The sequence below is a fragment of the Anomalospiza imberbis genome, chromosome 7, assembly GCF_031753505.1.
Source record: "Anomalospiza imberbis isolate Cuckoo-Finch-1a 21T00152 chromosome 7, ASM3175350v1, whole genome shotgun sequence".
NCBI classification, from domain to species: Eukaryota; Metazoa; Chordata; class Aves; order Passeriformes; family Viduidae; genus Anomalospiza; species Anomalospiza imberbis.
Genome location: NC_089687.1, coordinates 36,088,450 through 36,104,691, shown reverse-complemented (window position 1 = coordinate 36,104,691; position 16,242 = coordinate 36,088,450). Strand labels below are relative to the sequence as shown.

General features: G+C 43.7%; 1 protein-coding gene across 3 annotated transcripts in view; it reads right to left on the bottom strand.

The window, feature by feature from the left end:
- Positions 1-1,359: 1,359 nt before the first annotated feature.
- Positions 1,360-16,242, bottom strand: part of UBE2F (ubiquitin conjugating enzyme E2 F (putative)) — a 54,246-nt gene continuing 39,363 nt past the window's right edge. For all 3 annotated transcript variants that reach the window (XM_068196594.1, XM_068196595.1, XM_068196598.1), the window contains one exon: positions 1,360-1,564. In XM_068196594.1, coding sequence (XP_068052695.1) covers positions 1,514-1,564 — 51 coding nt within the window. In that variant the 3' untranslated portion in view covers positions 1,360-1,513. The remainder of the gene's footprint in view (positions 1,565-16,242) is intronic.

Here is a 16,242-nt window from a genome sequence, read left to right as displayed (position 1 = left end):
TGAGCTGATCCGTGTTTCCTTGTGAATACTGTCTGCAGGTGAAGCTCTCCTCCTGCTGCATGCCAACTCCTGCATCTCACCTCCCTGCTTTCCCAGGCCTCCAGCAACAGCTACAGGAGCTGGTGCAGCTGTAAAGGAAAAGGCACAGGGAAAACTCAACACACAAGTTTCATGCTTGCAGTTTGCATCTCAGCTCTGCTGTGCTCTCGAGGGAGATTGTTTTCATTTCCTCCAGCATCTGCAGCAGAGGAACAGCAGGAGAGAACGAAGGGGGAAGAGAACCCCAACAGTCAATGCCCAAGTGTCGCACACACGCTTGCTCTGCATGAAAGCACACAAACATTTATTTCCTGGTTTGTAAAGCTCAGCTGGGCTCCATCAGCTCCTCTGTGCGATCCCAATGCTGGAGGATGCCCGGGGAGCTCTGGCACATGGGCTGAAGCCTCTCCTCTGTGGGCTCTTAGTGCCATCCAGCTCCTTACAGAAAAGGCAACTGCAGCATCACATCCTCCCAAATCAAGAAAGCCAAAGTGTGCACGAGTGGGGGGAATGTGTTGTGGCTCCAGCTGTGTCCTTCCAGTGCAGGAATCTGGAGAACGCAATTACGTGCTCTCCAGGCAACAGTGCCTAAATTTACCTTCATCAGATCAAACAGCATCTGATGCTCCCTCACCACATCCAGACTGGAAAGCCAAAAGCCGATTTCTTTTTAAAAATCTCCCTTTCATTAAGTTTTTTCACAGAAATATATAATATATATTTTATATATATAACTTTACTAATACTAAACATGTACTTAAGTTACATATTAGCCTGTATTTCTTTTAACTGCTTCACACAATGAATAGAAACAAAAAAACCAAAAAACCTGTAGCCCAAATAGGGCCTAAAATTAACAATGTAATAATTCCAAACTGTGACAAAAACATACTTACATTAAACAGCATCGAGAACTTCAATACCAGAAGTAGAATCTCGTTTTGCACTTCCACTCTGGCACGCTCTAAGCCTCAGCTGAGTGACTCTTAGAAAAAGCTCATATTGTTTCTGCTCATCAAAGGCAACAGTTTTGTGATTTGGTTCACAGGAGACCATTTATTGCCAACTCAAAGTGTTCCAAAAACACACCACCTTTTCTGCTTGGGTTGTTTGGGTTTTGGTTTTTTTTTTTCCTTCCCCCCCATCCAGATTAGGCAAGTGTTTTAAAAGAAAGTGTAATTACAATTTCAATAGTGACTTCTTTGAACTTCTCAAGCATATCTCATCAACAGGATATACAGTACAGTTCAGAGGAGTAAACATTTGTAAAGGAAGCAGACAACTTTTTCAACCAACAGACACAATTTCTTGCTGTATTTATGCTGAACTCTCCTTTGAACATGGACAGGTTATGAAGTTAGTTTTCTTCTTCAGTACAACATGGACAGAGGACTGGTGCAACCCGGGCTGGTTCGGCTGCTGTTGAAGTGAAGGACAGCTCTGGAGCCGTGGTCCTGCCATCCATCCCCCTTCATCATCTCGCGTAGCGCTTAATGTAATCTTCAACTTTATTGCGGAAGTCCTCCTGGAGGGAAGCACAGCACCGTTAGCCCGGCGCCGCAGGGACGGGCTCACGTGGCAGCGTGCTGCTGGAGCCCCACGCTGCCGCTGGCAGGCTCAGCTGCCCACGGCTCTCCCCAAGAGCCCCGAATCCTTACAGTGAGCGCTCCACTGGCCAATGAAGTGGGGAGAGTCTGCCATCACCAGTACAACTTAGGTGCACAAAGACTGCCTGCTATTCCACAACCTCTGTATCCAGGGAAAACCACAGAGTTCTGGGAGTTTGTGCTTACAAAGCACAGAGATGCCCTGCAAGAGGAGTTCTGACGTGATGTGATCCCTGTGCAAGCAGGGATGCCAGGCAGACACCACATTCCTGGCATGTTATTCTCACAGCCTGATATTAAGTATGTTCCCCCCAAACACACCAAGGGGCCTGTGCTCCAGAGCGCGTTCTGCTGCATTTCCAGCTCCCATTTTTGTGTGCTGCTAGAATATAAAGCAGGAAAACCTGGGAAATTTATGTACTCACATACAAAACAACTGAAAAACAATGCAAGCAGTAGATGAGGAGGTTTTGAACACTGTCCTGGTACACTGGAGCTGCCTGGAGAGCAGAAGCACCGAACTCCTCTGCCAAGGCTCTATTTTTACTAGGAAGGGCACAAAATCCCACTGCCACGACCTGTGGGATCACAGCAAGGCACGGTCCTGCTTCTAACAATGCCACCTGTCCGCTCCAGGTTTGCCAGCACATAAAATGATGCCTTTCAAACACATCCCAAGTGTCTTGGCACAGACACCCAGAGCTGGCCATGACAGCACACCAAGAAAGGGCACTAATATGACCTTTTTGCCTCAGTCAAGCTTGAAACACATCAATATTTCCCTGGCTCCAACACCACGCTTCAAACACTTAAGATCAGCCCCCTTGTGATGGTTTGGTTTTCTGCTGCTGAGTTTTTCCACCAGTGAAAGGATAAAGGTTATCCCATGGTTAAAATCCAAAAGGATCAAAGAAAACCTATGATCCATGAGAAACTCTGTGATTTCCCTTTTCAGCTGATCAAGTGCATCACAGATGTCCATAAAAGGGCAAAGTGCTTGGAATCTCGATGGAGTTTAAGGCCAGAAATATCCTGTTACAAATAGGGCTGCAGAAATCCCAGTGCTCCTTAGGAACAGGCTGCCTGCTCTTCTGGGGTGAAAGAGCAGCTATTTCGGTCCAGTATGGCACTCCCAATGGCAACAGTGTGTGTAGTGACTTTCTCAGTCTGCTGCAAGCACACCCATTTCCACACTCATCCAACTATGCCGTGTTAAAAAAAATGCTGTATTTTAAAAGCTAATGCCATCTTCAGCTGCAATGAATTCCCAAACCCAGGCAGTTTCAATCCAGAGATGCAGGTTATGATCACTGTGGTGCAAACTGAATTCACTGAGGGCTTCTTGCACATTGTTTCCTGTGGGAAATGGATTTGTAGAGAATTCTCCAAGCCTGACAGAAGGCTCACAGATCTGTATGCAAACCTTGAGATAAGAAATGCTGACTTAGAAATGCCATCGAACAGGACAGACATTGTTGAGAGAGAAATAGGACTAAAAACAGGTTTCAAAAAGTAGCCTTGCAAATAAGACTGGATACTTTGGAGAAATAGAATTATGAAAGATGCATTGTAGTAGGACCCATGAGGGGTAATTTTAATGACTGGCTTTAAGGCATCTACAGCGTGGTGTGGCTAAAGCTCATAGGCCAAGAAACACTTAGAATGTAACTGTAATTAAAAAATAGCTTCTGATTGTGATGGGGTGAATTATAACATCTGTATTGTCTCACCCTTCACATGAGACTGAAAATGGAATACAAGTTTTTAAAACACCTCTCAGTTGCCCCATCTCTGGTCAGAAAAGGGCATAATTGAGAGTCTCCCACTCCTGTGTTTCTCCAAAAGATGGATCGCTCCAAGAACTGAGCACGGGGCTGGGAATCAGCACTGGACACACACACCTGTACAACATCCGAGAGCAGGGCAGTGCAGACAGCTCAGAGCACCCCTGGCTTTTTCCCTCTGTCCCTGAGTGATTTATTACACAGGGAAATGGGCTCTCAGCAGTGCCTGAAGGGAAGCAAGAGCTCAGTAAGGAGGCAGAAGGCTCCAGAAAGGCACCCTGTCACTCAGCAGCCTGGGCTGAAGGAGCTGGGGGTGTTGGCAGGGATGCATTCACAGGGCACTCGCTGTGTGTGAACAGGAGGGGCTCAGCCCAGAGCTGCCATAGCCCATCCTCACCTGCCATATGGCTCCTGATTAATGGGGGGCACTTCTCTCTGGGCACAGCTGCTTACGTGCAACACTGAATAATCACAAGCAGAAAAAATCAGCAGAGCAGGATGCATGCTGCATTATAAAGAGGCAAAATCCTGCTAGAAATGAGAAGGGAAAGAAGGATTCCTAACATCCCTTCAAGGACATAACGTGTCCCACAGAAAGCGTCCTCTGTATTTAAACAAAGATGCTTTGTTTGTACGAAGAGGTTTAATAAATAACCTTTACACGAATAAACATACATAAAATAAACAGGACAGGGGACAATGATTTTAAATGGACAGAGAGAAGGTTTAGATGAGGTATTAAGGAAGGAATTCTTCCCTGAGAGGATGCTGAGGCCCTGGCACAGGGTGCCCAGAGCAGCTGGGGCTGCCCCTGGATCCCTGGCAGTGCCCAGGGCCAGGCTGGATGGGCTGGGAGCACCCAGGGACACTGGAAGGTGTCCCTGCCCATGGCAGGGGTGGCACTGGATGAGCTTTAGGGTCCCTTCCAACCCAAACCATTCTGGGGTTCTGTGATTGTATTTAGGAGCACTTGGGAGAGGATCTGTAGAGCCTCAAGCCCAGAAGAGAATTCCATTCTACCCTCTCAAAAACCATGTAGAAGCACACACTCAAGAACTAGGCACTGTTTCAAAAACTGACATTTGACATGATTTGGCAGCTCTGGGAGAGAAAACTTCATTTTTTCAACAGTTTACACTGCACCAAGTTATGCTTATTAACTGCTTGTCTTTTATTAAGCTTTCATTTGTAATTTGCTCAGTTATCCAAAGCAAACACAATACTTTGGTGACAGCTACTAGAGAAGTCTGGAAAAGTTCTGACGGAAACTCCCTCGGGAATCTTTTTTTATTTATTTGAAACAAATTATGTATAAGGATTACCCAAAAATAAAATAAAAAAAATATGTATTTAAAAAAAACCAAGCAGATTTAGCTCATTTATTACCCTTAACATACCCACTTCTGGTACTTCACACCCTGCACCATTTGGAAAGTCCCTGTAGGAAAATGTGCAGTTTAACACATCTGTCCCTTCACTGTGACTACAGCCACCAGATATGTGATGAACTTTCTGATCTGCCTTCACATCCTTCAGATCCACAGTCCTGTAAAATTCAAATGGAGATAGCAGATCACAGATAACTGCTCCTGCCCTTCCCTCTTCTGTGCCAATAATCATAATAGTAGCAATTTTTTTTTAAAGCAGCTCTATTTTAACAAAACACTATCTCAAGCCAACATTTATTACCAAGGTTAAATTCCAAACAATTTCTGCTAGGACCTGACTTGTGGTTCTAGAGTGATTAGGAAAGGGGACTTCTGAGCAGCAGTGAAATGGCATTCATTACTCAGCTCAGGCAATAATAACCAGGTAGATCTACCCATTAGCCCTATGAATTATACTGAAAGCCACCTTTTCTTTCTTTTCCCTCTTGCAAAAAGTAGTAAGTATTCACACCCATCAACCCCCACACATCCCCTCCCTTTAGGGAGCTGAATGAAACCTTTGAGTAGTACAGAAATCTCAAGTATCAGGTGTCTTTTTACAATTCTTGTTCCTGCCTTGCTCTCATTTTCCTCTCTTTGTTTTGTTTAGCTCAGTCTCTACCCAATGTGAAGGGCTTTCCAAGCTCTGTAATTAAATTTTAGTTCTCAGAAGAAAGAGAAGAATGGGGGTGAAAAACCTATACAAAAGTATCTCCCACGAGCTCTCTGCTTAGCAGGTGCAGTCAAAGCCACTCCATTTTCACGGCATGTGATCCCAACTGCGGATTTTAAAATTCTCCTAGACACCAAGCAATTGTCATTTTGCAAAATGATGAGGAAATGCTTTAGCAGATTTCTTAGTAGCCGAGTCCTAAGGGGGGGGGAGGGAAAAAAGGTGATATTTTTACTGCAGGGAAAAAATAAACAACCAAAGCCAGAACACACCACTGCAGCTATTTGGAAAAGAGCAGCATTGTGAGGAAGAAGAGAAACACTAAGGTTTGGACTTTTTTTTTTTTTTTTAATAGCTGCACACAGAGGTAGGTTACAGAAGTGGTGTGGGAAGCACTGACCTGCCTACCAGGACAGAGAGAAGCTGAAGATGCCTTGCAGAGACACAGCAATTCACTGACACACTGAGCACATTTGCGCTTTGAGATTTCACATCCTAAGCAGGATACGTTTCCCTCATGCTTCCTCAAATTTTCTGCTGTCTGCCACTGGAGAAAGATAAAGAGAGAGAAGGACTCTCCGAAGTTCCTAGAAGAGGAACAGGCTATGGATTAGATAAAAACACCTAAATCCTGTTTGTGGAAAACCAAGAGAATTGAGTCAGCTGAAGAGAGCAGAGCAGCTTCCCAAAGGAAATGGTGCCCTGGATCAAATGCAATGTGAGTCCAAAACCCCCACGGGTGCTGGATGGAGATGGAGGCCTTGAGAGTCCTCTGGGGCCAAAGGACTTGGGATTTGCCAAGACTGCCACAGGTCTCTTATTGCCATTTAAGGTTTCACCTGGGCTTCTGAAGACATAGAAAATGGGAATTAGGGAGCAGAGACTGCTGGGTGCCTCAGTGCCTGAGGGCAGGAGTCTCCTCTGCTCCTCCAAGGCTGGCCCAGGCAGTGATCACCTTGCCAACTGTGGCAAAGGGCTACACCAAAGCCCTGCAGGAAAATTACCTGAATTATCCCAATTACTCTGAGGTCAACCTCCTCTGAGCTGCAAACACACTTCCACCCGTGAGGATGCCACTCGCTCCCAACAGAGGTTCTGTCCTTGGGATGCAGATCTTGATGGATGAATCACAAGCACAGAGGAAACGGGAGCTGCCTGGCTCTGGCCAGAGGCTTTTGCAAGTCATGCTCTACTCGAGGCAAATGATCTTCAAACTAACCTGGCAGGGCGGGTGAGGCATGTGGGGAATACAGCTCCAAGAGCTCAGATTCCCTGTGAACAGTCCTGCCATATGTTCCCTTTCAAAAGCCATGGATGTTTCTAAGGGATGCAAAGCAAAAGCTTTCCTTTCAAGCCACTTAGTTGCCTGAAGCATCCAAAACAAAGGCTTTAAAACATCTGCATTTCTTCCACATTACCTCAGCAAATCAAACCATCTGCAAAAGCTTAATCAACCTGAGAGAGGCTCCTTCCATAATCAAAGTGTTATGGAAGATGGGTAATGGTTGCTATAAATACTTGCAGCATTAGACAAGTAATGGTTTTCCTATTTACATCTGTTAGCACAATTAGCAGCTGTGCTGTTGCTCATTTGCACATGCCATTTAATGCACTTTGTGCTCTTGGGGAAAAGCTTTCAAAGGCTTTAAAAAGGACACAGAACATAAAATAGGGAGGCAATCCAAGAAAAACCCCAGTGCAGCTCCGTAAATGCAGAAATGCTGCAGAAAAACAAAGATGTATTCTACCATGGCTGCCTCGGTTTCAGTGAGAACAACAAACACCAAACAGGGTGGTTGGGGGAGCAGAGGAAGTGAAGGATTTACTGCAATAAAGATGGAGATAAATAAATGCAATGACTCACAGGGAGAATTGTTATGAAAAGATGTTTTTGGACTGGGATGGAACTGTTGTTCTTAATAAGCCATTAAGCTGTAATCAGAGAGTAATGAAAACCCCACAACAAAAGTTAAACAGCTTCCAAAAAAACCACATCAAGCTTGAAAGCCTTTTGGGACTACATTCTTTTCCAGTGTGGTAAAAGCTTGGAAAGCTGAGGTTAGCCAAAGGTAAAGATCTACTTCAGCTCTTCAGATACACCTTGTGAGTGCATTTAAATAAAATAATTCTTCGTTGTTTCATAACCCCTCTAGAAGAAATCTGGGAAGAGATACTTGATTCAGTAACCAGGAATAAATCTATGTTTCTTATTTCACCTGAAGAAGGTTCAAAGCACCGTCACACTTTCATCACTGCAGTTTTGTACTGCTGTAAATAAAAAACAGTGTTCACACAAATATCTGGAAATAGGAAGAGAAGTTTCAGGATGTCAAGGGCTGGTGCAGGGCTATCAATTTAAACCAGGGGATAGGGTTAAGTGGAAAACCTCATGCTAGACCAAGGACAGAGACAGATCCCAGCCTAGAGGAAACAAGCACAGCAAGGCTGAGACCGTGCTAGTTTAAGCAACAACATTAACTCAAACATTCTACAATGCAAACAACATAAAAAATGAGGTCCTGACAAAGCCAGCTTGCAGCAAACATAGTGAGAGCCAGCTCTGTTGATGTCCCTGTGTTGACCACTATGAACAGCCCTTCTGCTCTCCCAGAGCCATCAACAAGGGTTCTTGACAAAGTCCCACACCGAATGGGGGGGAAATGAAAACATTCATTTGCATCCTGCATTCTTGGCCCAGACCAGAAATCAAAAGCCTGAGAAGTTCCTGGTTTTAAACCAGTATTTTTTTACAGTTTCTATGGGTATAGAAGTAGTTGTGTCACCCCAAACTGTTTTCTAACACAGCCTTGTTACGATAAACTCTCAGGAACTTCCCTTTTTTCACTGTAATTTCACACTAGGAAAGACTGTGACCTCCCAAACTTCACATAACTGGATTCATTCCAAAATCGTGTGGAGGAGTTGAAAATGAGAAATCCAGTTTGAAGATGAACGGAAAACAACTAAAAATGGTAAGAGGTAATCCAAGGAGATGTTACGAAAAGCAGAGCAGAATGCATGCAAGCAGAGCAGCTAGTGTGACAAAGTACACAATTTTGCAATGAATTTTACAATGTCACTCTTTCTGTATGCCTTGAGAATTAATAATTCACAATGAAGAAGCAGTACTTCAAAGCCTTGACCTCCATTACTTCTTCAGCAATTCTCTAACAGCGTATCTTGCTCCAACGTTGGGAGTAAGAGCCAGCAGCAACAAAAATGAAGAAAATGCACAAAATCCCCTAAAAATTCATACATGCAGCAGTGTGCCCACTAATTACTTCAAACGTGGCTAAACAGGGAAGAGGAAAAAAGATAACTGCAAGTAAAAACATGCAGCTCTTGTGATCAATAGGAAGCAATGAACACCCTGTGGTGTTTGAATAGCTTGTGGGGAGGTCTCTTTACCAAAATAAAGCCTCACTTAGTGTGCAAGAGTCTAGAGCCCCAACAGTCAGGGAATGTCGAGCACAGGCAAGAAAGGGCTTTACAAGACACATTTAGCATGGAAAGACAGCAAATTGTGACTGCTCACAGCTCTGCAGACTCTCAGCACTACTCCCCTGGCACTTTTCACCACGTCAGCCTGAGCAAAGCCTGGGGTCTGCTCTGAGCTGGATGTGCCCACAGAGCCCACCTGGAGCTTTCCTGGAGGCTCCCTCCCAGCCTAGGCTCTGCTGCTGCTGGTTTTGTGACAGCCACAGGAACTGGATGTGAAGATTCTGCTGCTCTGTCAAATCTGATGGAAATCCAAGTGTGTGTTTAAAAGCTCCAGGGCTTGATGGGGAGGCTGGCATGGGGGGACAGATGGATGGCATCCCTGCATAAGCCTTGTTCCTCTGCCAAAAACAAACACTACAAAGCAAAGCAACTGCTAAAGGTTCACTTCAGTGAAGCTCCAGGACAACGTGATTCAGGACAGAGCAGGTGAAGGGGCAGGGGGGGAATGAATCTGCTGAAAGGCTGAGCTCAGCGGGCCATGATCAGTGGCAAGAGTCACTGCCATCCCCAGAGGTGGCTCTGTAAAATACCTCCTGGAAATGTCTCAAGGATGAAATGCTGGAAAAGCTACAGCTACAGAGCAAACACCCCCTCTAATGTGATTCAGAATCATTTCACTTGGTTCTGCTGGCCATGAGCAAGAGAGAACAAAGAAATGTTTTATCACGTCCTTTAACTTGCATTACATAAAAACACAAGATTCTTTTCATGCAACCTGACAGCTGCCTTGCCAAGTTTTCCAGAGGCTCCTTACTTTCATCATTATCCATAATTTTCTATTTCTTCAAATTATTCTTCTGCTGTTACAAAACTATCAGACTGACAGACTCCAACTTTCATCAGAGAAGTGAAAGGATAGAGAACGGAAAAGCTTTAAAAGCAGCAGTGGCATGGGTTGACACATCTGTCCACAGCACAGTGATGCACCAAACACAAGAACATTTTGTTAAAAAGATAGTTTTTAGTCTTGGGATATGGAGGAGGAAAACATCAGGCTCGTCAACTCAGTATTTCCTTTGCTCTCAGCTCCACAGAAGTCCTTCTGTTCTACATCTAATTGCCATTATCTTGTATTTCAGTATGTTCAAGACCACATTGTTTAGTTTATAATATATGGAGGGATTCCCCTCCTTCCCCATGGCAATTACATTTCTACAGTCTAGGAAACTTTAATCAAAAATTTACTTTAAACCTGAAGTGCCCTGCAGTTCTGAATCTCTCCACTCAAAATAACTGGCATTAATCACATTAAATTGATTGCTTCTAAGGCTAAGGCATAACCTTTCTTTTCTTCTTCACCTATTTTAGCAGCTATCTGTACTATAATGCCTTGCTCAGGACAGTACCATCCTGAACACAGCCTTTGCTTCTATTTTTAAAAGATGGCCACAGACTTTAATCCCACATGAGAGAAAATTCCCTTTCAACCCAGGAATTATAGCTGGGATTGCCAGTAGAATACAGCAAATAGATCATGGATGAGTGGCCACTCATCCTAAGCCTCTGCCAACCATGAAGAGCAACTCTCCCCTGAGCAGCACAAGGAGAATGGTTTCAAAACCCTGGTGGAGCCTTTCTGTCAGTGTCAGGCAGTGCCAGAGGCTTCCCAGGAGAGGGAAGGCTTATCCACTCAATTGTGACACTGTCAGTGACTCAGACCTTGGTCTTGCACTGAGCTCCTTGCCAAACATTCTTTACTCCCTTTATCACAAGGCCGGAGGGTTGAAGTTTCCAAGATGTAGCAGAGAAAAACCCTGGGATGACAGTCTCAGCTGGGAGTGCAGCCCAGCACTGATTTAAGCCACAGGCCAACCTCAGTGCTGACAGCCAGAACAAGGATTTACTTTGCAGGCAGATTAAAAGAATAAAAAGTAGAATGTCAGGATTAAAAAGCTGGTTGCTTCTTCCCTTGTGCATTTTAGCCTACGTGGGCAATGGGAACCTTTGGCACCTGTGAGTACAAAGGGCAGCACAGCAGAGAAAAGTGGTCTGTATTTATTCCTTCAAAAGAGATCCTGTCAGAGCGCAGATAAACCAGGTGAGAGAGGCTGTCTGTGCAGGAATATCACAGCAAGACTGAGACATGCAAGGAAAGGGTAAGGAACAGAATGCAATTTAAATGTCAGGCTGTTAATCCAGGACGAAGATGATCCAAATGAATGCCCAGCCTCCCACTGCTCCATTGTCCTACCCGGGGTGAATCATTTCCCTCTGCACAGCACTCCAATTCTCATCAGCAGAGTACCAAGCACCACAACACCTCTTCATCCTTTCAATTTCGTTTGGTTGCCCAGCACTGCAATTTGTGGACATCAGATCCCATTCTATTCGCACAAAAATAAGTGTCAACCCTACAAATTCTAGGCTAAACCAACATTAACCACTTCATGATACTGAAAATAAAACAGCCACCTATTTTTGTTTAAACCTGCTTTTCAGTTTATAACAGAAGACACTGAAATGGAATCGCTTACAGTGACTACTGAACACTATAAGGGAAATCAGGACAAGGTGAAAAGCTTGGCTTGCCTGTAGCCAATCAAGAAAAAACCCCAGATTTGCAGTGGTAAAACATCAAATTTCATTCCTGGTGAAGCAAGTAAGACCCTTAAACCAAAGGATCATCTTTTTTTTGCCACCTGTTGCATCTTTCAGTGTTACCTACCTATTTAAACTCTGCTGGCAGACATCTGTGAATTTTCAGAGAATACAAAAACCAGAATATTCCAAATTCACCCAGACCTGGTTTACTCTCTCCCCTATTAAATGAATTCCCCATTTCTTTCTCCAGAGGGATTTTAGCCCAGGGGTTCATATGCTCAATACTACTGAAGAATCCAAAGCAGCTGTTGTTTTCTGCACCGAGCCCTGGAAGGGCTGGGGGAGTTAAAAGGGCTGGTTTTGAGTTGAGGGTTATGTTGATAGTCCAGCAGGGTTAGATGGTGCAGGAATGTGAGAAACCCAGCTCCCTGAGCTCACATTTCACTGCTGGGGCACACACACCCCAACAGGCTCTTCTGGCCAGCAGCACCATTAAAACTCGTTTCTGTTGATGCAGTAAAAGCAATTGCCCAATCCTGCAGGATACCATCTCTGAAATCCAAGCACACAGAGTGCCTGACCAGGAGCTGACACGGTGGAGAGCTCTACCTAACCACAGGAGGGCTCATGTGATAACCACCATCCTTGTGATAGTCCAGATGAGGAAACCCAGGGGGGTGCTGGATTAAAGGGCTCTCAACACACAGGGCTGGTAAATTGTTCCTGCAGAACTTGTACAGAGTCTGATTCTTTTTTCCCAGTGCTAAGACAAAATCTGCCCAAATGAACGTGGCTGCCCCATCCCTGGAAGTGTCCAAGGCCAGGCTGGACAAGGCTTGGAGCATCCTGGGATAGAGGAGGGTGACACATGGCAAGAGGTGGCACTGGATGGTCTGGAGGGTTCCTTCCAAACCACACCACTCTGTGATTCACATGGAAATTAATTTGGAGGTTACACAGTAAATGTTCTACTACTGAAATTAATATCTTTCAAGACAGCAGGAAAAAAAATATTCTAGCTTGGTAGCTTTTGTTACTGAATTATTCACACTCGTGACAAGGCAGGCAGGACATGGTGACAAGCTGAATTTTCACACAGGTTCCTTTCAAGTCTGCCAACAGAGGGCTGGAGTCCACGGAAAAGCCCCACTCCCTGACAACACCTCCCTTGGCAGCTGTAACCAATCCCCTTTTCTCCTGTCACTTTGTCAAAATGAATGCAGGCCTAACCCAGCCAACCACCAGCACAGTGCCAGAAATAAATTCCAGAAATTTTTGTTCATTGCTGATTTCCCACTCCTTTATGCCATGTTCAAGAGGTCAAACTTTGATACTTTGGTTTTTTGAACCCCTCAAAAATAATCCAGCTCAATCTGTTCATGCCTCATGAGAACCTTGTACACCCAGCACATTGCTCCTCCAGCACCAGCTCAAACACAACAATAAAAAAATACTTTAAAAGGCTACATTCAAGTAAACGTCTTTGAAGTATTTTCTCTGTTCTAAAGCAAATTTTCCAGCTGCCCTGAGTCATCAATAAGCATCTGACACTTGAGCTTGAAAAATGGTAACAGTAATTATCAGAACTCTTCATGTATCACTGTCACTGTTTGAATAGAGAATTTTATAGGGATATGTTTGGAGAAAAATTCCAGCTGGCTGTGATGGGAAACCATTTGCAAGGGTGAAAAGCCTGACAAAGACAACTGGGCTAAGAATAATGTGTGAATGAATTAAATGAGCATTTTTTCTTAAAAATTCCTTAGGGAAGGCATTAGAGAAAGCAGTTTGCCATTAAAAACTCTTGGATTGCATTCCCTGGCTGTAATCCAATAAAGAAACATTCAGATAGAAACGTGATATCAACTTGGGTCATGGAGGTATTTGACTTTTGAGCCACCCATGTGCTTTGGAATACTTTGTGAAAGAAGAGCGTTTCAACTATTCTGCTTCTTCATGGACCACTATCCTTCATGGATTATCCACAATTATCTGGAAAATAAAATGCTTGTTTAGAGCTATTTCTAATGCTTTTTACCACAAATAACATCTCCTCTGAAACGCACAGTGACAGGATGCAGCATCCACAGTCCATGAAATTTCATTATACTTTATATTCTCTAAGTGTTTTATATAAAAATGTATTTTAGAGAATCTTGGACAATTTTGGTGACTGCTATCCAAACAAGCTGTTTTGCACCCAAACTGGCCAATAATTACTACAGATCAGTGGATAATGTTTCTAATCTCAGACAGATGTAACCTTCAAGGAATTATGTCAAAAATAAACTGGAAAAAAACCCCAGAATCTAAGCAGCTTGGAGGCAAGGAAGTGGCAAGGAAAAGGCCTGATGTCTTCTGAACAGAAAAAATCCCCACAGGAGCTAAATATTCAAATATGCCATTGATATAAAAATGACAAACACAGAGCAGGTACAACAGAGAAACAAAGAAGCTACTGTAAGATCACTTAAATAAATTACTTTAAGCCAGAAGATCTGAGGAAGAAATACAGATAATGAATATTTTCTTCCCCAAACTTCCAAGTTGAAATTTATTTTGTGTTAGTTTGCCTGCTTAGAGGATCCTGTGGCACACTGGCATTTATAGCATGCTTTTCATTCAGATGTATCAAAAAGCATTTCAAACAGACTGATCTCCTGGGATAGGAAATTACATTAACAGAAGAAAGCCAACTTCAACATGATCAATGAAGAGATAAAACAGAATCCAAATCTGAAGGCATTATTTAGTTTCAAATGCTTTTCTTCAGCTATACAGAAAAATGGAATTTGAAGGAAGGCTTAAATCTAAATGTAATTATGCCCTTATTATGTATGAGCACAGAAACAAAAAGCCAGGAGGATGAAAGTACAGCTGGCCGTGCCATTATTCTGGAGGAGCATTTAGAAGGATCAGATCTGAAATGACACAGAGGCAGAAAGCTCTGGGACTCTTTAGCTGTCTAAAGGCATCAGCAGTGCAAGGATAAAATTACTCCAACCTTCAACAGAGATGAAAGATCCCAAATCTGCCAGCTCCTGCATTTAGCACCCTGGGGAATAACTCTGAGAAGAGAGCACCAGGCTCTCAGATTGGTGTTTGACAGAACCTGAGGTGAGACCTGAGGACAGGAATCCCTTTCCACTTGGAGATGTGATTCCCAGGCCAGACCTAAAGTCTTGGATTAAAAACAAAAAAAAAAAAAAAAAAAGAACAAACCAAGAAGGAGGAACTCACTCGTGGTGAAACAAGTTTTACAATCCCAACCTGCTGCTGGTTTCTGGTGGCTCCAGAACTGAGGAGGCTGTGCTGGGCAATGGTAATTCTGGGGGAAATTCAACTCAGTGTGTTTCCAAAGGCATGCTTGGAGATCCTCTGCAGAAAATCTGTATTTGTTTCTTACTTTCATTACCTACTTGCTGACAACCTTCTCTTGCCATGGCTCACCTGCTCTCGGGAGGTCTCTGGCCCAGGCCCTGACACTTTGTCAGGTGCTGCTGGTTCTTGCCCAGTTTTCCAGGGGTTTCATGGAATTCCACACTGGTTTGGGTTGGAAGTTCATCCCATTCCACCCCCTACCATGGGCTGGACACCTTCCACTATCCCAGGCCTTTTCCAACCTGGCCTTGGACACTTCCAGGGATCCAGGGGCAGCCACAGCTGCTCTGGGCAGTGATTGAGAAATTAAGACTCTTCTACAAAAATTCTGAACTGTCTGCTGTTTAAAGACTCTAAAAAACTGCCTACAGTTACAAAATGTTATAAGAATTCTTCAGTGAAATCAGTACTCAGCAACTGCTCTGAATTACCAATGGAATTTCTAATGGAATTAGCAGTGCTCTCACTAGTGAGGACAACACGACAGTCCTCGAGTAACTTCAGGAAAACAGTCACCCCACAAGACTCATCAGAACAACCTCCAAGGACCACAAGCAACTGAGAGGAGGGACTGGGTATTTTAAGCCAAGTTTCCTAAAGAACTGAGGCTGTTTACAATCCTGAGAGAAAACCTTAGGAGGCAGCTTCAGATTCCATAACACTATAAACTTCATAAATCCACCTCCACAGAAACAATCCTGAAATAAAAACTTGGTTTTTTATCACCCAGAGAAACCTTTAATTAAAATTTAAAAATTAAAAAAAAAAGAATTGCAGATGCCAATCCAGAGCCAAACTCTTCCGCACAAATCTATGCAAAATAATTGAGCGTTAAATGCCGCTTTCCAAAGAGGAGGCAAATAAAATCAGGGCTCACTGAATTAAGTAAAAAATGTGTTAGAAGTGGGTCCTTGGCAAACACACACCTCTTCCTGTTAGATTTCTCAGCTCTGGCACTTCAGAGCTGCAGGTGAAGATGATAAACTGGATTTTCACAAGGAAGAAGAAAAATTCCCTGCCAAGTGTAATCTACCTCAGTCTTTCACAAGGACACAGCACAAAGCACTGAATGCTGACTGATGGGTTTCACTGAGATGGAAAGATCATGCAGGAAAACAACACAGGGAGATGGAACTCAGCTTCTCCTACTACTGAAACAACTCCAGATCACAGGGATGAAAAATAAATGAGCGATTGCTAGTCTGCAGGATGACAAAAGTGTGCCTGAATTGCATAAATACAGGGTAAATATAATTCAAATAGGACACAGCATTAGGGTTCTTGACACA